Here is a 21,014-nt window from a genome sequence, read left to right on the forward strand (position 1 = left end):
AACACCCAGTGCTCATCCCAAAAGATGCCCTCTTCGATGCCCATCACCTACCCTTCCCTCCCTCCCACCCCCCCATCAACCCTCAGTTTGTTCTCAGTTTTTAAGAGTCTCATATGCTTTGGCTCTCTCCCACTCTAACCTCATTTTTTTTCCCTTCCCCTCCCCCATGGGTTTCTGTTAAGTTTCTCAGGATCCACATGAGAGTGAAAACATATGGTATCTGTCTTTCTCTCTATGGCTTATTTCACTTAGCATCACACTCTCCAGTTCCATCCATGTTGCTACAAAGGGCCATATTTCATTCTTTCTCATTGCCACGTAGTACTCCATTGTGTATATAAACCATAATTTCTTTATCCATTCATCAGTTGATGGACATTTAGGCTCTTTCCATAATTTGGCTATTGTTGAAAGTGCTGCTATAAACATTGGGGTACAAATGCCCCTATGCATCAGTACTCCTGTATCCCTTGGATAAATTCCTAGCAGTGCTACTGCTGGGTCATAGGGTAGGTCTGTTTTTAATTTTTTGAGGAACCTCCACACTTTTCCAGAGTGGCTGCACCAATTTGCATTCCCACCAACAGTGCAAGAGGGTTCCCGTTTCTCCACATCCTCTCCAGCATCTATAGTCTCCTGATTTGTTCATTTTGGCCAGTCTGACTGGCGTGAGGTGATATCTGAGTGTGGTTTTGATTTGTATTTCCCTGATGAGGAGCGATGTTGAGCATCTTTTCATGTGCCTGTTGGCCATCTAGATGTCTTCTTTAGAGAAGTGTCTATTCATGTCTTCTGCCCATTTCTTCACTGGATTATTTGTTTTTCGGGTGTGGAGTTTGGTGAGCTCTTTATAGATTTTGGATACTAGCCCTTTGTCCGATATGTCATTTGCAAATATCTTTTCCCATTCTGTTGGTTGCCTTTTAGTTTTGTTGATTGTTTCCTTTGCTGTGCAGAAGCTTTTTATCTTGATGAGGTCCCAATAGTTCATTTTTGCTTTTAATTCCCTTGCCTTTGGGGAATGTGTCAAGTAAGAAATTGCTGCAGCTGAGGTCAGAGAGGTCTTTTCCTGCTTTCTCCTCTAGTGTTTTGATGGTTTCCTGTCTCACATTCAGGTCCTTTATCCATTTTGAGTTTATTTTTGTGAATGGTGTCAGAAAGTGGTCTAGTTTCATTCTTCTGCATGTTGCTGTCCTGTTCTCCCAGCACCATTTGTTAAAGAGACTGTCTTTTTTCCATTGGATATTCTTTCCTGCTTTGTCAAAGATTAGTTGACCATACTTTTGTGGGTCTAGTTCTGGGGTTTCTATTCTATTCCATTGGTCTATGTGTCTTTTTTTGTGCCAATACCATGCTGTCTTGATGATTACAGCTTTGTAGTAGAGGCTAAAGTCTGGGATTGTGATGCCTCCTGCTTTGGTCTTCCTCTTCAAAATTACTTTGGCTATTCGGGGCCTTTTGTGGTTCCATATGAATTTTAGGATTGCTTTTTCTAGCTTCAAGAAGAATGCTGGTGCAATTTTGATTGGAATTGAATTGAATGTGTAGATAGCTTTGGGTATTATTGACATTTTAACAATATTTATTCTTCCAACCCATGAGCACGGAATGTTTTGCCATTTCTTTATATCTTCTTCAATTTCCTTCATAAGCTTTCTGTAGTTTTCAGCATACAGATCTTGTACATCTTTGGTTAGATTTATTCCTAGGTATTTTATGCTTCTTGGTGCAATTGTGAATGGGGTCAGTTTCTTTATTTGTCTTTCTGTTGCTTCATTATTAGTGTATAAGAATGCAACTGATTTCTGTACATTGATTTTGTATCCTGCAACTTTGCTGAATTCATGTATCAGTTCTAGCAGACTTTTGGTGGAGTCTGTAGGGTTCTCCATGTATAATATCATGTCATCTGCAAAAAGTGAAAGCTTGACTTCATCTTTGCCAATTTTGATGCCTTCGATTTCCTTTTGTTGTCTGATTGCTGATGCTAGCACTTCCAACACTATGTTAAACAACAGCGGTGAGAGTGGGCATCCCTGTCGTGTTCCTGATCTCAGGGGGAAAGCTCTCAGTTTTTCCCCATTGAGGATGATATTAGCTGTGGGCTTTTCATAAATGGCTTTTATGATGTTTAAGTATGTTCCTTCTATCCCGACTTTCTCGAGGGTTTTTATTAAGAAAGGATGCTGAATTTTGTTAAATGCTTTTTCTGCATCGATTGACAGGATCATATGGTTCTTATCTTTTCTTTTATTAATGTGATGTATCATGTTGATTGATTTGCGAATGTTGAACCAGCCCTGTATCCCAGGAATGAATCCCACTTGATCATGGTGAATAATTCTTTTTATAAACTGTTGAATTCAATTTGCTAGTATCTTATTGAGAATTTTTTCATCCATATTCATCAGGGATATTGGCCTGTGGTTCTCTTTTTTTACTGGGTCTCTGTCTGGTTTAGGAATCAAAGTAATGCTGGCTTCATAGAATGAGTCTGGAAGTTTTCCTTCCCTTTCTACTTTTTGGAATAGCTGGAGAAGGATAGGTATTATCTCTGCTTTAAATGTCTGGTAGAATTCCCCAGGGAAATCATCTGGTCCTGGACTCTTATTTGTTGGGAGATTTTTGATAACTGATTCAATGTCTTCACTGGTTATGGGTCTGTTCAAGCTTTCTATTTCCTCCTGTTTGAGTTTTAGAAGTGTGTGGGTGTTTAGGAATTTGTCCATTTCTTCTAAGTTGTCCAGTTTGTTGGCATGTAATTTTTCATAGTATTCCTTGATAATTGCTTGTATTTCTGAGGGATTGTTTGTAATAATTCCATTTTCATTCATGATTTTATCTATTTGGGTCATCTCCCTTTTCTTTTTGAGAAGCCTGGCTAGAGGTTTATCAATTTTGTTTATTTTTTCAAAAAACCAACTCTTGGTTTCATTGATCTGCTCTACAGTTTTTTTAGATTCTATATTGTTTATTTCTGCTCTGATCTTTATTATTTCTCTTCTTCTGCTGGGTTTAGGCTGTCTTTGCTGCTCTACTTCTATTTCCTTTAGGTGTGCTGTTAGATTTTGTATTTGGGATTTTTCTTGTTTCTTGAGATAGGCCTGGATTGCAATGTATTTTCCTCTCAGGACTGCCTTCGCTGCATCCCAAAGTGTTTGGATTGTTGTATTTTCATTTTCGTTTGTTTCCATATATTTTTAAATTTCTTCTCTAATTGCCTGGTTGACCCACTCATTCTTTAGTAGGGTGTTCTTTAACCTCCATGCTTTTGGAGGTTTTCCAGACTTTTTCCTGTGGTTGATTTCAAGCTTCATAGCATTGTGGTCCAAAAGTACACATGGTATGATCTCAATTCTTGTATACTTATGAAGGGCTGTTTTGTGACCCAGTATGTGATCTATCTTGGAGAATGTTCCATGTGCACTCGAGAAGAAAGTATATTCTGTTGCTTTGGGATGCAGAGTTCTAAATATATCTGTCAAGTCCATCTGATCCAATGTATCATTCAGGGCCCTGTTTCTTTATTGACCATGTGTCTAGATGATCTATCCATTGTTGTAAGTGGGGTATTAAAGTCCCCTGCGATTACCACATTCTTGTCAATAGGGTTGCTTATGTTTGTGAGTAATTGTTTTATATATTTGGGGGCTCCCGTATTCGGCGCATAGACATTTATAATTGTTAGTACTTCTTGATGGATAGACCCTGTAATTATTATATAATGCCCTTCTTTATCTCTTGTTACAGCCTTTAATTTAAAGTCTAGTTTGATACAAGTATGGCTACTCCAGCTCTCTTTTGACTTCCAGTGGCATGATAAATAGTTCTCCATCCCCTCACTTTCAATCTGAAAGTGTCCTCAGGTCTAAAATGAGTCTCTTGTAGACAGCAAATAGATGGGTCTTGTTTTTTTTTTATCCATTCTGATACCCTATGTCTTTTGGTTGGCGCATTTAGTCCATTTACATTCATTGTTATTATAGAAAGATACGGGTTTAGAGTCATTGTGATGTCCGTAGGTTTCATGCTTGTAGCGATGTCTCTGGTACTTTGTCTCACAGGATCCCCCTTAGGATCTCTTGTAGGGCTGGTTTAGTGGTGATGAATTCCTTCAGTTTTTGTTTGTTTGTGAAGACCTTTATCTGTCCTTCTATTCTAAATGACAGATTTGTTGGATAGAGGATTCTCGGCTGCGTATTTTTTCTGTTCATCACATTGAAGGTTTCCTGCCATTCCTTTCTGGCCTGCCAAGTTTCAGTAGAGAGATCCGTCACGAGTCTTATCGGTCTCCCTTTAAATTTTTTTTTTTAATGTTTATTTATTTTTGAGACAGAGAGAGACAGAGCATGAATGGGGGAGGGGCAGAGAGAGAGGGAGACACAGAATCGGAAGCAGGCTCCAGGCTCTGAGCCATCAGCTCAGAGCCTGACGCGGGGCTCGAACTCATGAACCGTGAGATCGTGACCTGAGCTGAAGTCGGACGCTCAACCGACTGAGCCACCCAGGCGCTCCTATCAGTTTCCCTTTATATGTTAGAGCACGTTTATCCCTAGCTGCTTTCAGAATTTTCTCTTTATCCTTGTATTTTGCCAGTTTCACTATGATATGTCGTGCAGAAGATCGATTCAAGTTACGTCTGAAGGGAGTTCTCTGTGCCTCTTGGATTTCAATGCCTTTTTCCTTCCCCAGATCCGGGAAGTTCTCAGCTATGATTTCTTCAAGTACACCTTCAGCACCTTTCCCTCTCTCTTCCTCCTCTGGAATACCAATTATGCATATATTATTTCTCTTTAGTGATCACTTAGTTCTCTAATTTTCCCCTCATACTCCTGGATTTTTTTATCTCTCTTTTTCTCAGCTTCTTCTTTTTCCATAATTTTATCTTCTAGTTCACTTATTCTCTCCTCTGCCTCTTCAATCCGAGCCGTAGTTGTCTCCATTTTATTTTGCAGTTCATTGATAGCATTTTTTTAGCTCCTCCTGGCTGTTCCTTAGTCCCTTGATCTCTGTAGCAAGAGATTCTCTGCTGTCCTTTATACTGTTTTCAAGCCCAGCGATTAATTTTATGACTATTATTCTAAATTCACTTTCTGTTATATTGTTTAAATCATTTTTGATCAGTTCGTTAGCTGTTGTTATTTCCTGGATGTTTTTCTGAGGGGAATTCTTCCGTTTCGTCATTTTGGCTAGTCCCTGGAGTGGTGCAGGACTGCAGGGCACTTCCCCTGTGCTGTCTTGAATAACTTGCATTGGTGGGCAGGGCCGCAGTCAGACCTGATGTCTGCCCCAGCCCACCGCTGGGTCCACAGTCAGACTGGTGTGTACCTTCTCTTCCCCTCTCCTAGGGGCGGGATTCACTGTGGGGTGGCGTGGCCCGTCTGGGCTACTTGCACACTGCCAGGCTTGTGGTGCTGGGGATGTGGCGTATTAGCTGGGGTGGATCGGCAAGGTGCACAGGGGTGGGAGGGGCAGGCTCAGCTCACTTTTCCTTTGGAGATCAGCTTTGGGAGGGGCCCTGTGGCACCGGGAGGGAGTCAGACCTGCTGGAGGGATGGATCTGCAGAAGCACAGTGTTGGGTGTTTGCCTGGTGCAAGCCAGTTCCCTGACAAGAACTGGTTTCCTTTGGAATTTTCGCTGCGGATGGGCGAGGGAGATGGCGCTGGCCAGTGCCTTTGTTCCCCGCCAAGCTGAGCTCTGTCGTCCGGGGCTCAACAACTCTCCCTCCCGTTGTCCTCCAGCCCTCCCGTTCTCTGAGCAGATCTGTTAACTTGTAACCTTCCAGATGTTAAGTCCCACTTGCTGTCCGAACACACTCCGTCCGGCCCCTCCGCTTTTGCCAGCCAGACTCGGGGGGCTCTGCTTGGCCGGCGGGCTGCCCCTTCTCCCCGGCTCCCTCCCGCCAGTCCGTGTAGTGCGCACTGCCTCGCCGCCCTTCCTACCCTCTTCCGTGGGCCTCTCGTCTGCGCTTGGCTCCAGAGACTCCGTTTCTGCTAGTCTCCTGGCGGTTTTCTGGGTTATTTAGGCAGGTGTGGGTGGAATCTAAGTGATCTGCAGGACGCAGTGAGCCCAGCGTCCTCCTGCGCTGCCATCTTCCCAGAAGCCCCCTTATCCTCACATTTTGAACAGTATTACCCTGTGGTCTGCCTTGATCACTAACGGTGGTGAGAGTGAACATTTCTTTGAATGCTTCCTGATGTATGTGTTTCCTCTCTGTAAAATACCTATTCCTACTTTTGCCCTTTTTTTTAGTGATCTGTTTATACTTTCCTTATTGATTGGCAGAAGTTTGGCGTATATTTCTGATGAGAATTCTTTGTTGATTTTATGTTTTTGGTTCAGGTATTGATTCTTGTGTAAGACAGCACCCCAAAACTTAATGGCTTAAAACGATAATTTTTTTTCTCGTTATTCTGTGGGGTGACGGGGCTCAGCTAGATGGTTCTTCTGCTCCATGCGGTGTCACCTGGAATAGCTCAGGTGTATTCAGTAGCTGCCTAGGCAGGACTGGACGGTCCCAGAGGCTTTATGAACATGTCAGATGTCTCTGTGGTCTTCCGTGTGTCCTCTCCATTTGCTTAGCGGGGGCTTTCTCATAGCATGGTGATCTGGGGGTAGTTGGCCTTCTTACCTGGAGGTTGGCTTGCAAGAGGAGGAAGGCAGAATCCGCTAGTCCTTTGAAGGCCTTTGCTCAAAAATCCCAGAATGTTGCTTCTGCAAATAATGAAGTCAGTCTGGATTCGAGAGGAGAGAATAATCTCCAGGGAAGATAGCCTCTACCTCTTGATGTGTGAAGTGGCAGCCACACACACTCACACACACACACACAGAAGGAATTGATGTCAGCTGTCATGAAAGACTGTCTGCCACTTGTATACTGTGAATGTCTTTCAGTTTGTAACTCTTCTTTCTACTTCTTTAAGGTGAACCAATATTCTTAATTTTAGTACCATAGTCAAGTCCCTCTCTTCTTTTGTAGTCAATGTTTTTTGAATCTTGTTTAAGAAATCATTCCTTCCTCCAAATTCTGAAAGATATTCTCTGGTATTTTTCACTAATTGGCTTTAAAGTTTATTTTTGACATGAAGTCCTTAATTCATCTGAAGCTGATTTTCATTTGTGGCTTGTGTAGGAATTTGATTTTATTGTTTTCCATTGGATATGGATTAGCTCACTGATCTGATGTAGTGCCTCTGTATATAAACTAAGGTTTTAAAAATGCATGGTCTGTTTTGGGCTCTTTTCTGTCCTGGAGAACCGTTTCTCTCATCTTGCTCTGTTTTAATTATAACAGCTTCGTAGTAAGCCCTGATACTCGAAGGGCAGGCTTCCTTCTCCCTGCTCTCTTTGTTCAGCAATATCCTGGCTTTTCTTAGTCTTTTACTCTTCCATATAAATTTTAGAATTATCTTACTGTGCTCCAAGAGAATCTCTATTGAGTTTTCGTTGGACTTGTATCGACTTTTAGATCAACTTTGGGGAATTGTAAGTTTTTGATATTACCCTATCCAAGAAAATAGTTGTTTCATTTATTTAGATTTTAGAAATTCTTTTAATAAATTTTGTTTGTTTCTTGAATTCCACATATGAGTGAAATCATATGCTATTTGTCTTTCTCTGTCTGACTTATTTCACTTAGCATAATACCCTCTGGGTCCATCCATGCTGTTGCAAATGATGAGATCTCACTTTTTTTTTTTAATGTTCATTTATTTATTTTTGAGACAGAGAGCAAGGGACGGGCAGAGAGAGAGGGGGTAGGGGGATAGAGGATCCCAAGCAGGCTCTGTGCTGACAGCAGAGAGCCCGATGTGGGGCTCGAACTCACAAACCATGAGATCATGACCTGAGCCAAAGTCGGACACTCAACTGACTGAGCCACCCAGGCACCTCAGAGATCTCATTCTTTTTTACAGCTGAGTAACATTCTGTTGTATATACACACTGCTGTTCTCTATCCATTCGTCTACCAATGGACACTTGAGTTGATTCCATACGTAGGCTGTTGTAAATAATGCTGCTATAAACTTAGGGATGCATATATCTTTTCAAATTAGTGTTTTTGTTTTCTTTGGGTAGATACCCAGTAGTGGAATTAGTGAATCATATGGTAATCCTATTTTTATTTTTTTGAGGAACCTCTATACTGTTTTCCAAAGCGACTGCACCAATTTGCATTCCCACCAACGGCACACAAGAATACCTTTTTCTCCACATCCTTGCCAACACTTGAATTTCTTGTCTTTTTGGTTCTAGCCACTCTGACAGGGGTGCTGGTGGTGACATTTCTCTTCAGCCCCCTCCCTTCCCAGGGTAGATAGTGAGACAGTTTTGGGAACCAGTGTGAGTACTCTCCACTTATCCTGCTAGCACCCGTGTATTCCCCAGCAGACCTGCCCCATCCACCACTGCCCCATTTGGCATGTGTCCCTCCAAAGCCACTTTTGCCCCAACGCGCCCTGCAAACCACCCCAGGAGGGATCGGCGCCACTCCAAAGTGACTCCTGCTCTGGGAAGAGGGGAAGATAACCACACACACCAGTGTTCTGCATCCCCAGCGGCCATTCCTTATAGCCAGAGGCACAGAGTGAGTGTCCTGGTGATCGGCATGGCTACAGCCCCAGCAGGCAGACGGGGGGCAGGCAGCTGGTCTGACCGCCTGCCCTGCCCGCCAACAAAAACCTCTCATGGGGCATCACAGGAAGAGTGCCCTGCAGTCCGGTGTGATGGTAGATGGACTGAGGGCAGACATCTGGACTGACCGCTGACCCTGCCCAGCTACCAGCCCGCAGCACCCCCAGCAGGTCCACCAGCCTCTACGTTGCAGAGGAGGCTCCCAACATTGACATTGGCCAAGGCCTTTGCAAACAAGCCTGGCCAGACAAGTTCAACATTCACGCCCACTACTTTAGTGAGGACACTGATCTCCTCCGGGACTGTCACTCCATTGTTGTGCAGGGTGAAGGCCTGGCAGACACAGGCAAGCTCCAAGACAGAAGCCATGGTGCGGGCGAGCGCTGGGTGCAGAGCTAGTCATTGGATGAAGTGAGAGCCCCCCGACCCCACATGGCCTTAGCTTTCTCAAAAGGACCAAGCACCTTAACAGCAGCTGAAGAACGCCAGAGGTTTTACTAATGACACATGTAGACATGTAGAGATGAACAGAAGGGTTTAGCTTATTTTTGTCACCTAGGCAAAGTTCACTACTAGAAATTCATCTTTTTTATAATTTTTAATTTTTAATTATATTTTATTTTAGAGAGAGAGAGAGCACAAGTGGGGGAGGAGGACAGAGGGAGAGAGAGAATCTTAAGCACCTGAGTGTGGAGCCCAACAATGGGGCTTGATCCCATGACCCTGGGGTCATGACCTGAGCCAAAATCAAGACTTGGATGCTCAAATGACTGAGCCACTCAGGCGCCCCAGAAATCCATCTTTAACTTATGTATCTGTTATATTAGTTAGCTTGCCAAATATCAGTGTCGACACTAACTTGGATAACTGCAGTGCTCTCTTGCTCACGAAATTATAATTTTTTGAATACGTACATTCAAATTATTTGTTGTTCACACACTCAAAATTCATATTTTAGTAATTAGCCCTTGATCAGACAATTAGTGGTGCTAAAGCTCTGGAGCCAGTGTTCCTATCCGTAATATAACAGGTCACAGTTTGATTTGGGGTAGCAGAAGGAGTAGGGTATCAGCAGAAACAATATGATTCTGAATGAGAGAGGCCTTGGAACAGGAACTCTTAGGTTATTGTGAAGGCTATCTTTAAGACCAGTTACAGGAGGGAATGTATGTTACAGACTATCCACAATGTCTAATAAACCAGAGTTGTAGCCCCTCGATGGGGAAGAGAGGTACAGGGTGGTGGACCACATATTTCTGGGGCCCTAGGCTTAAGCTTTGCTTCTACCATTTTACCAGTTGTGTGATTCTTGTGGAAATTACTTAACGTAATTCACTGTGTTTCCTCAACTGTAAAATAGAAGTTATAATCTTAGGGTGCAAATAGGAACTGCATGATGCCTGGTGCATTAAAGGTGCTCTGTAAATGTTCACTTTAATTGTTAACATAATTATTTGAAAATTGAGAATCACCGAAAAAACAAAAAGAATAATCTCCATTCCTTACATCTACGTTATGGAGATGGAGATAAATAGAGGTCATAGGCATCCACATCCTTGGAAGAGATTTGCTTCTAACTGTATATAAATCTTGTAAACTTTGAGGAGTCATAATTTAATTCCCTTATAAATAACTAAATTGGTAAAATTCTCTCTGGAAAAGAATGGGAAAAATAAAGACCATCGAAAGGAAAAATATTGACAGATGTTTAGATGTCTTATCTTAAATAGTTTTTAATTACACTTTTTATTATAATAGCAACATTTTGTAGAAAGAACCCCCATTTATTCATTTTTTTAATTTTTTTTTAGTGTTTATTTATTTTTGAGACAGAGAGAGACAGAGCATGAACAGGGGAGGGGCAGAGAGAGAGGGAGACACAGAATCTGAAATGGGTACCAGGCTCTGAGCTGTCAGCACAGAGCCCGACGCGGGGCTCGAGCTCAGAAACTGCGAGATCATGACCTGAGCTGAAGTTGGCCGCTTAACAGACTGAGCCACCCAGGCACTCCTAACCCCCATTTATTTTTAAGAATTGCTGATGGTGGAGCGCCTGGGCGGCTCAGTCCGTTAAGCGCCTTGATTCTTGATTTCGGCTCAGGTCATGATCTCGCAGATTTTGAGTTCAAGTCTTGTGTTGGGTTCTATGCTGATGGTGCGGAGCCTGCATGGGATTCTCTCTCTCTTAAAATAAAGAAATAAACTTAAAAAAAATCTCTGAAGGGATCTTTCCCGTATTGGGCTTCTGTGATGTGCAGGGCAATGTACTGGCTGAAGTGTGGTGACAAGGAAGACGCACATGGTCTCTGATCACACGAACTGATGGGGCTGCGTATCCCAGGGTGCTGCTTCTGAGTTCCACAAGTGTCTTCACATAATATCAAAAGATAAAGTTGTATATAAATATATCACCACATATGGGAGAATCCTCAGTTACCCACTAGATGAAAACATTTGGTAGCACATTTTGTTCCACACCAGGATCAAATTTATCTTTGAACACTTAAGAATGAACTTTAGGGGCGCCTGGGTGGCTCAGTTGGTTAAGCGTCTGACTTTGGCTCAGGTCATGATCTTGTGGTTCACGATTTCGAACCCGCGTCGGGCTCTGTGCTGACAGCTCAGAGCCTGGAGCCTGCTTTGGATTCTGTGTCTCCTTCTCTCTCTGCCCCTCCCCTGCTTGCGCCCTGTCTCTCTTTCTCAAAAACCAAACAAAAACATTTACAAAAATTAAAAAAGAATGAACTTTAAAGATGCTTGTCAGGGGGCAGAGCTGCCATTTTGTCGCAGAACATTCTGGAAAGGCTGTGGGTGTAAATTTACTTCTTTATCCCCCTCCTGTATGGTAGTTATGCTCTCAGGTAATTTCACTGGGGAGCAAAGCAGTTTAGTGTGTGAAGCTCACCACTGGATAAGCATGATCCTTGGACCCAGTTAAAATGTATTCAGTATATAAGAAAGGGCCATATATTCAGCTTTTCAGGTGGTAATGTCTGTAAAATTCTGCATCACAAACAAAACAAAACAAAACAAAACAGAATCAAGAGTTTGCCTCCCCCAAAAGAGTAATTCAGTAAGAAGATGAGATGAAAAAAAATGAAAAAAAAAAAAAAAAAAAAAAAGAAGATGAGTTGATATCAGCAGAATCAGAATTCAGTAAAGATGATAATACCAAATAGATATCACTCCAGGTAAGAATGGATTCTCATTTATCTATGGAGTTAACTATCAGCTTCTCACTTTGGTATCCACAGACCAGCTTTTATCTTCCCATTTATCTTTCAGGTCTTGTCTTTGATTACTCACGCTGTTGTTAAACTGGACCTGCTGGCCTCTGTGCCTTTGCTGGTGCTGGTTCCTCTACCTGGAGCACCTTCCCTGTTTGCCGTTCACTGATACTCACCAAAGTCACGTCTACCCTCACCGGCAACTTAATTCTGCCTCTTCCACCTTGTTTTCCGAGCCCATGGAATATGTATCACCTTTGACCCAGAATTCTATTATACTCTTGCTATATCCTTGCCTTACAGTTGTTTGTGTACTTATCGCCTCCACTGAGACTGCAAACGGGGGTTCTCTTTGTATCCTCGTGCCTGACATGGAGATTGCAGAGTAGGACATAAAGAGACATGCAGATAATCTTTGCATGTCAGGTACAACAGATTCGTCTTAAAGTGTCGTCTGGTACAAGAAAAACATAGCTGTAAAAGATGGGAAGATAAGTATAATATATATCCTAGAATCATGATAAACAGAGGTATAAATGGGTGATATGCTTTAAGATTAAATGAAGATGAAAAAGCCTCACTACTGTCTGCAGAATACATGATGACGAATCTCAACAGCTGACATCTCTGAGCCGTGTGAAGTGGTCTTTGTTTTAGTTGTCTCTTTACTAAATTGATAAGAAAAAATTACTTGAAAATCAAAAAAAGAGCTTTCCTTTTTCCCCCCCAGGGCCAGTTCTGTGACTATTGCAATTCTGAGGACCCCAGGAAAGCACATCCAGTCACCAATGCAATTGACGGATCTGAGCGCTGGTGGCAAAGCCCTCCTCTCTCCTCAGGCACACAGTACAACAAAGTCAATGTCACCTTGGATCTAGGGCAGGTAAGCTACGCTTCCAGCTGGAATGGGGAAAGTTAGTTTGGATCATTGTTTCTGTGGTTATTTCTGATACAATAGTAGTTGTATTTAAAAAATAAGCATCAGTTTTAAGTCATTAATCATTGTGAAGACTGTTATGTGAATATTTGCATCCCTTAACATCCAGTCTGTCACAGTGCAGACTCCCATACCTGTCTATCAAAAGAGTTAAAAACAGTAAAAAATAGTTTTATTGGCAAACATATTTATTATTATTACTTTTTTTAATGTTTATTTATTTTTGAGAGAGAGAGACAGACAGACAGAGACAGAGCACAAGCAGGGGAGGGGCAGAGAGAGACTGTTATTACTTTTGATTATGGTACAGTTCTCACAATATAAAACGCACCATCTTAGTCATTTTTTTAATGTTAATTTTCTGAGAGAGAGACAGAGACAGAGACAGAGACAGAGACAGAGCATGAGCAGGGGAGGGGAAGAGAGAGAGGGAGACACAGAATCCGAAGCAGGCTCCAGGCTCTGAGCTGTCAGCACAGAGCCCAACGTGGGGTTCGAACTCATGAACTGCGAGATCATGACCTGAGCTGAACTCTGATGTTTAACCAACCGAGCCACCCAGGCACCCCATCTTAGACATTTTTTTAAGTGTACAGTTCAGTTGTGTTAAATTCACATTGCTGTGCAACCAGTCACCAGAATTCTTTTTCATCTTGCAAAACCGGCACTCTGTACCCATAAACAACAACAACTCCCCATTCTCCTTTTTCCCTAGCGCCTGGCAACTACCATTCTACCTTCTCTCTGTGTGAATTTAGCGACCCTGGGTATCTTATGTAAGTGGAATCCTACAGTATTCGTCCTTTGTGACCAGCTTATTTCACATGGCATAATGTCTCCAAGGTTCCTCTGTACTGTAGCAGGTGTCAGTTTCCTTCTTTTTTTTTAGGGTTGAATAATATTCTGTTGTATGTGTGCACCACATTTGTTTATACATTCATCTGTCCGTGGACACTTGAGTTGCTTCCACCTTTTGGCTATTGTGAGTAATGCTGCTATGAACATGGGTGTGGCTAAGATTTTAAAAAAAAAATTTTTTTTTAACCTTTATTTATTTTTGAGACAGAGAGAGACAGAGCATGAGTGGGGATGGGGCAGAGAGAGAGGGAGACACAGAATCTGAAACAGGCTCCAGGCTCCGAGTGGTCAGCACAGAGCCCGACGTGGGGCTCGAACTCATGGACCGTGAGATCATGACCTGAGCCGAAGTTGGATGCTTAACCGACCAAGCCACCCAGGCACCCCAAGATATTTTTATAGCATTTCCCAGAAATCTTGATTCTGTGGACATCGACTACCATAGTTTTTGGCTTTGTTTGGCCAGCTGGTCCACAAGAAAACCTGGTTTCAGTCTTCTCCAGTGGTATGGTAAGATGGCCCTGAGGATGCCTTCCTCTTGGCACACATGGCCAGTGTAATCCCCTCTCTTTTGAGTGTGGCAGCACTATAATGGAAGTCACTCCTGTGGTAAAGTGGCATTATATGGCAAAAATGAAGGGATTTTGCACATATGTTTAAGGTCCCAAGTCAGTTGATCAAAAGGGAGATTATCTTTGAGGATTTCTCCTAATGAGGGGAGCTCTTAAAAGGGACTGGGACCTACCCGAATGAAGAGATTTGAAGCATGAGAAAATTTCCTGCTGACCTTGAACAGGAAAACTGCTATGTTGTAAACTACCTGTGGAGAGGGCCACGTGGCAAGGATCTAAGAATGTTCCAGAAGCTGGGAGCAGCCCCATCCAACTGCTAGGAAAAAAGCGGGAACCTCAATCCTACAACTGTAAGAAACTGGATTCTGCCAACAACATGTACAAACTTGGGAGTGGGTCTTTCCAGGCATCTGGTGAATGCTTTGAATGCAGCTGCCATGCCCGGACTCCTGAAATACAGAACTGAAAGATAGTAAGTGGCTTTGGCTTAAGCCACTAAATTTGTGTTCATTTGTTAAGCAGCAATAGAAAAACGGATGCACCTTCTTCTTTCCCCTTTCAGACTAGAGGGTGCCTTCTGTCTATTTCATTCTGTTCCTTCAACAAATATTTATGTCAGGCCCTGCTCTAGGTATTTGTGTTACATAAAAGAACCAAAGAGATGGAGTTCATTTCCTCATATAACACACTGACATTTAGTTGTGGGAGACAGCCAACAAAAATATACATTAGTAAGTACAATATGTTAGAAGCTGATGAGAGCTATGGAAAAAGTGAAAAAGTAGATTGGGGTAAGATCATGAGGGCCAGGGACAAGGGTGGTTTGCAGTTTTAATTAGGATGTTCAGGAGAGGGTTTGTTGAACAAAGACTGGAAGCAGGTGAAGGTATTCATCATGCAGCTATCAGTCACCCAGACAAAGGGAACAGCCCTGCAGAGTCCCTAAGGTGGGAGCTTGTCTGGAAAGTATCAGGACAGCATGGAGGCCAGGGTGGCTGGAGCAGAGTCAGGGAGGGGGAAGTGGTGAGAGAAAAGGCCAGAAAGAGAACAGACAGGGCCAGATCAAGTAGGGCCCCTAGGCCACAATAAAGACTTGGACTCTTCATGTGAAACGAGAGCCATTACAGAGTTTCAAGCAGAGGAATGATCTCATCTGATTTATATTTAAAAAGGATTTCTGTGGCTGTTCTGTTGAGGATTATCAGGGAGCAAGAGTAGAGACCAGTTAGGAGAGTGTCCTCGTAATCCACAAGAAAGATGCCAGTAGTGGCAGTGAAAGTGGGTGATTGTGTCCCAGATACATTTTGATACTAGAGCTTCCATGCTTTCCTAATGAATTGAATGTGGAGACAGAAGAGAGGATTCAGGGATGATTCCTAAGACTTTTGGTCTGAGCAACTGGAACTGCTGTTTGCAGAGATGTTGGAGACTCAGGGACAGTTTTGTGGACATGTGGACACTGAAATACTCTTTGGATGTGCAAGTGGAGGTGTGGACTAAGCACACCTTAGTGTGAATATGAATCTGGGAAGCTGGCTGGGCTGGAAGAGACATTTGTTATGGATTTCACTAGATTTTATTATATTCAGGATCTCTTAGCTTATTGAATCTGTATATTTATACCTTTCATCATCTTTGGGCTATTTTCAAAAAACCTTTATTCCTTCCTTCCTTTTCCAGCTTTATTGAGGTATCATTGACAAATAAAATTTTATCTGTTTTTTAAAAATATTTATTTGTTTATTTTGAGAGAGAGAGAGAGAGAGAGAGAGCACAAGTACAGGAGGGGCAGAGAGAGGAAGTCCCAAGCAGGCTCTCACGACTGTGAGATCATGACCTGAGCTGAGATAAAGAGTTAGATGGTTAACCGACTGAACCACCCAGGTATTCCAGTAAAATTGTGTGTGTTTTAAAGTGTAAAATGTGATGATTTAATAACCATATACTTTGTGAAATGATTACCATGATGAAGTTGATTAACACATTCATCACCTCACATACTTATCTTTTTGTGTGTGCATGTGTTGAGAACACTTAAGATCTGCCCTTTTAATAAATTTCGGATATACAATACCATATTATTAACTATAGATACCATGTTGTACATTAGACTCCTTAGTTCTGGGAACTAAGACTGGTACCCTTTGAACAACATCTCCTGACTTCTCCCATCCCCCAGCCCCTGGTAACTACCATTCTACTCTCTGTTTCTATGAGTTCAACTTCTCTCTTTTTGGGATTCTGATGATATTAATGTCAGATATTTTATTATTGTTCCATAGGTCCCTGAAGCTCTTTTCATTTATTTTTTCAGTTGGTTTTCTCTCTTGTTTTTCAGATTAGGTCATTGTATTGCTCTCCCTTCAAATTCCCTGATTCCATTCTCTTTCATATTTGTTCTCCTATCTAGCCCATTTAGTGTGTTTTTAGTTTTAGTTATTGTATTTTTTCAGTTATATAATTTCCATTTGTTTTTTTTTATGTCTTCTATTCCTTGGCTGAGATTTTAGTAAAACCTTGGTTTGTGAGCATCATTCATTCTGGAAACATGCTTGTAATCCATAATCACAAGTACGTGTACATCAAAGAGAATTTCAAGAACCATTGGCTTATTTGTGATCATGTGACATGTGACATCATGTAATACTTGTATTGCAAGACATTGCTTGTTTATCAAGTTAAATGTATTATAAATGTTGTTCTTCTTGTGGAACACTTGCAGAACAAGTTACTTGCAATCCAAGGTTTTACTGTATTTTCATTTACTTCAAGAATATTTGTACTCTCTCACTGAAGCATTTTTATGATCGCTACTTTGAAGTTTTTGTTGGGTAATTCTGTCATCTGTTTTCTCATCTCTTCTTGGGGTCTGTTGATTGTTTTTTCTCATTCAAATTGTTATTTTCCCCTGGTTTTTGGTATGATGGTTTTGGTATGATTTTCAGTTGTATTCTGGACATTTTAGATATTATATTAGGAGACTCTGAATCTGGGGCACTTGGCTGTTTCATTTACTTAAATGTCTGACTCTTGGTTTTGGCTCAGGTCATAATCTCATGGTCGTAATATTAAACCCCGTGCCAGACTCTGCACTGAGCATGGAGCCTGCTTCAGATTCATTCTCTCTTTCTCTCTCTTTCTCCCTCCCTCCCCTGCTCATGTTCTCTCCGTCTCTCTCAAAATAAATAAATAAAATCTTTTTAAAAAGGAGACTCTGAATCTATTTAAATCTTTTGCCTTAGCAGATGGTCACCCTGTTTAGGTTTGATATGTAGGTCCTGGCCTGTTTTTACAGGCTGTGGTTTCAATGACAATTTGGTTTTCAGAACTGGTGCATACTATTCGAGTCTGCTTTGTTCATCTGGTGCCTGGGTTCCTGCTTGGTTCCTATTACTGCTGCCTATGGAGCCAGAATGAACTTCTCCTGATCCAGTAACACTTAATAGGGGTTGAGACTGATCTTCAGGGCAGAGAATGCTTCCCCAGTGCACTGTCCAAGGATGCCTGGTGCTGAAATAGACATTTGGAAATTGATGGCATATAGATGGTGTTAACCTGTGAGCATGAGAGTGAGAAGAGGAGAGGATCTAGGGTTGAGCCCTGGGGTGCTCCAAGATTAAGAAGTCCTGGGAAAGAGAAGTAAGCAATACAGAAGACTGGTACGGAATGACAGATGAGAGGACAACCAAGAGAGTGTGGTGTCCTAAAGCCAGGTGAAGAAAGTATATCAAAAATGAGGGAGTCTTACAGCTCTATAATACAAAGACAGAGAGCCTAGTTTTGAAAAAATAGGCAAAGGATCTGAACAGACAGTTTTCCAAAGAAGATACACGAATGGTCAATAAACAGATGAAAAGACGCTCAGCATCATAAGCCATCAGGGAAATGTAAGTTAAAACCATAATGAGATACCACTTCACACTCAGCAGGTGGCTATAATCCAAAAGATAGATAATAGCAAGTACTGATGAGGCTCTGGAGAAATTGGAACTCTGATACATTGTTAGTGGCAAAATAAAATGGCACAGATGCTTTGGGAAACAGTTTGGTAATTCCTCAAAAAGTTAAACACAGAGTTACCATCGGACCCAGCAATTCCACTCCTAGTTATATACCCAAGGAAAATGAAAACATATATACACAGAGAAACTTGTTTCTAAATGTTTATTATAGCATTATTTGTAATAGCCAAAAAGTGGGAACAATTCAAATGTCAATCAGTTGATGGATAAATAAACCAAATATTCATATCCATACAATGGAATATTATTCAACAATAAAAAGGAATGAATTTCTGATGGATGCTACAACACGGATGAACCTTGAAAACATTCTGCTTGACAGAAGCCAGTCACAAAAGACCATGCATCATATGATTCTATGTATATGAAATACACAGATAAGCAAGTAGCTTAGTGGCTGCCTATGGCTGGGGGTTTTGGAGGGAATTGAGAGATGACTCCAAGGAGGTATGGTTTGTTTTGGGGGAGACAGATGAAAATTGAATATGATTGATTGGACAACCCTGTGGACATACCAGAAACATTTGGACTTTATATTTTAGATGGGTGAATTGAATGATATGTGAATTACACTTCAGTGAAACTGTGAAACAACAAGAAAGAGTTCATGAAAAGAGAGTATCAAGGAAAAAAAATAGACCGTGTCAAATACTACGTCAAGTAACATAGGACAGGTGATGACTGATAATTTGCCATTGGATTTGCTAATCTGGAGGTCATTGGTGGCTTTGATGATAGGATTGAAAACCTAACGGTAGGAAGATTGAGAGAGAATGTGAAAGGAAACGAAACTTCTACAGAAATCTTTTTTTTAAATGAAATTTATTGTCAAATTGGTTTCCATACAACACCCAGTGCTCATCCCAAAAGGTGCCCTCCTCAGTGCCCATCACCCACCTCCCCCCTCTCCCCCATCAACCCTCAGTTTATTCTCAGTATTTAAGAGTCTCTTATGGTTTGCCTCCTTCCTACTTTGAGGAGTTCTGAAACAATGAGAAGAAAGAAATGGGGGAAGAGCTATTGAAAGTCAGGCCAAGAAAAGACTGGTAACTGATTGATAATAGGAAATATACACAACACTAACACTGATACTAATGATAGTACTAATAATACTAATGTTAAACTAATCTTTCTGCTGGCCATAGTTGTACAGAGAATACAGTTCATCTAGGAAATACTGCCTTGACCAGATGCCTGCTCTCAGCGCTTCTGCTGGGGCTGTAGACCCATCGACCTGCAGGGTGCTTTCCTTGAGAGGCTTTCGTTGGTGGGTGAGGCTGCAGGAACCCTTGCACACTGCTGGTAGGAATGCAAACTGGTGCAGCCACTGTGGAAAACAGTATGGAGATACTCCCCAAAATTAAAAATAGAATTACCGTATGATCCAGTAATGCCACTATTGGGTATTTATCCACAGAATGAAAACACTAATTTGAAAACATACATGCACCCCTATGTTTATCGAAGCATTATTTACAGTAGCCAAATTATGGAAGCAATCGATAAGTGTACATTGATAGATGATTAGATAAAGATGTGGTATATATACACAATGAAATATTATTTAGCCATAAAAATGAATGAAATCTTGGCATTTGCAACATTATGGATGGATCTAGGTAGAGAGTGTAATGTTAAGTGAAATAAGTCAGTCAGAGAAAGACAAATACCGTATGATATCACTCATATGTGGAATTTAAGAAACAAAACAAATAAAGAAAAAGACAAAACCAAATTCTTAACTATAGAGAACAAACAGATGGTTACAAGAGGGAAGGTGGTTGGGAGGATGGATGAAACGGGTGAAGGGGATTAAGAGTATACTTACCATGATGAGTAGTGAGTAATGTACAGAATTGTTGAATCACTATATTGTACACATGAAACTGATGTAACACTGTATGTTAACTATACTTCAGTTAAAAAGAAGGAAAACATTTATCCCCAAAAAAGCATTGCTTGAAAGCAGTCAAAAGGCAATGCATCCCACAGACTGGACCTTGAATGACACACTGAGATTTCTTGGAAGGAGTGTGTTATTTTCATTTTAGTTGGTGACAGTTTGGTGATAGAAGGGCTCTCCACCTCTTTAGACCATATGTTGTGTTAAATTAGGCCTCTCCTAAGAGTATTTTCACCGACAATTTTCATCTTAGGTAATTCAGGAAGACCTTGGTTTGAAAGACTCTGTAAGCGCAATTTCAACTATGAATTAGTCTTATCCCTCTAATAACTCACCTCGGCCATGAATTCAGTAGAGATTTTACCTGTAATGACCAGAATTTACCTTAATTAGGCCAGTTATTTAACTGAAGATTTTTGTAGTTAACCGGGAATTTTAACCCATCAAAACGATGTGTACCTATCATTACCAATGCCTGCTGGATTTACTCTTTCTACCCTAAAGCTATTTTTAAAAACTTACCTTTTATTTTATTTTTTTAATGTTTATTTATTTTTGAGAGAGAGAGAGGGAGAGAGTGAGAGAGTAAGCAGGGGAGGGACAGAGAAAGAGGGAGACAGAATCTGAAGCAGGCTCCAGGCTCAGAACTGTCAGCACAGAGCCTGACGTGGGACTTGAACTCACAAACGGTGAGATCATGACCTGAGCCAAAGCCAGGTGCTTAACCGACTGAGCCACCCAGGCGCCCAAAAAACTTACCTTTTTTTTTTTTTAATTTTTTAACATTTATTTATTTTTGAGAGACAGAGACAGAGCATGAGCATGGGAGGGGCAGAGAGAGAGGGAGACAGAGAATCTGA

At 41.4% G+C, this 21,014-nt stretch overlaps 1 protein-coding gene across 4 annotated transcripts in view; it reads left to right on the top strand.

Moving 5' to 3' along the window:
• The window catches only part of LAMA3 (laminin subunit alpha 3), a 272,517-nt gene that overhangs the window by 23,011 nt on the left and 228,492 nt on the right, over window positions 1-21,014 (top strand). For all 4 annotated transcript variants that reach the window (XM_042909621.1, XM_042909620.1, XM_042909619.1 and 1 more), the window contains exon 2: window positions 12,593-12,745. In XM_042909621.1, coding sequence (XP_042765555.1) covers window positions 12,593-12,745 — 153 coding nt within the window. The remainder of the gene's footprint in view (window positions 1-12,592; window positions 12,746-21,014) is intronic.

Source organism: Panthera leo, chromosome D3, assembly GCF_018350215.1.
Source record: "Panthera leo isolate Ple1 chromosome D3, P.leo_Ple1_pat1.1, whole genome shotgun sequence".
Classification (NCBI taxonomy): domain Eukaryota; kingdom Metazoa; phylum Chordata; class Mammalia; order Carnivora; family Felidae; genus Panthera; species Panthera leo.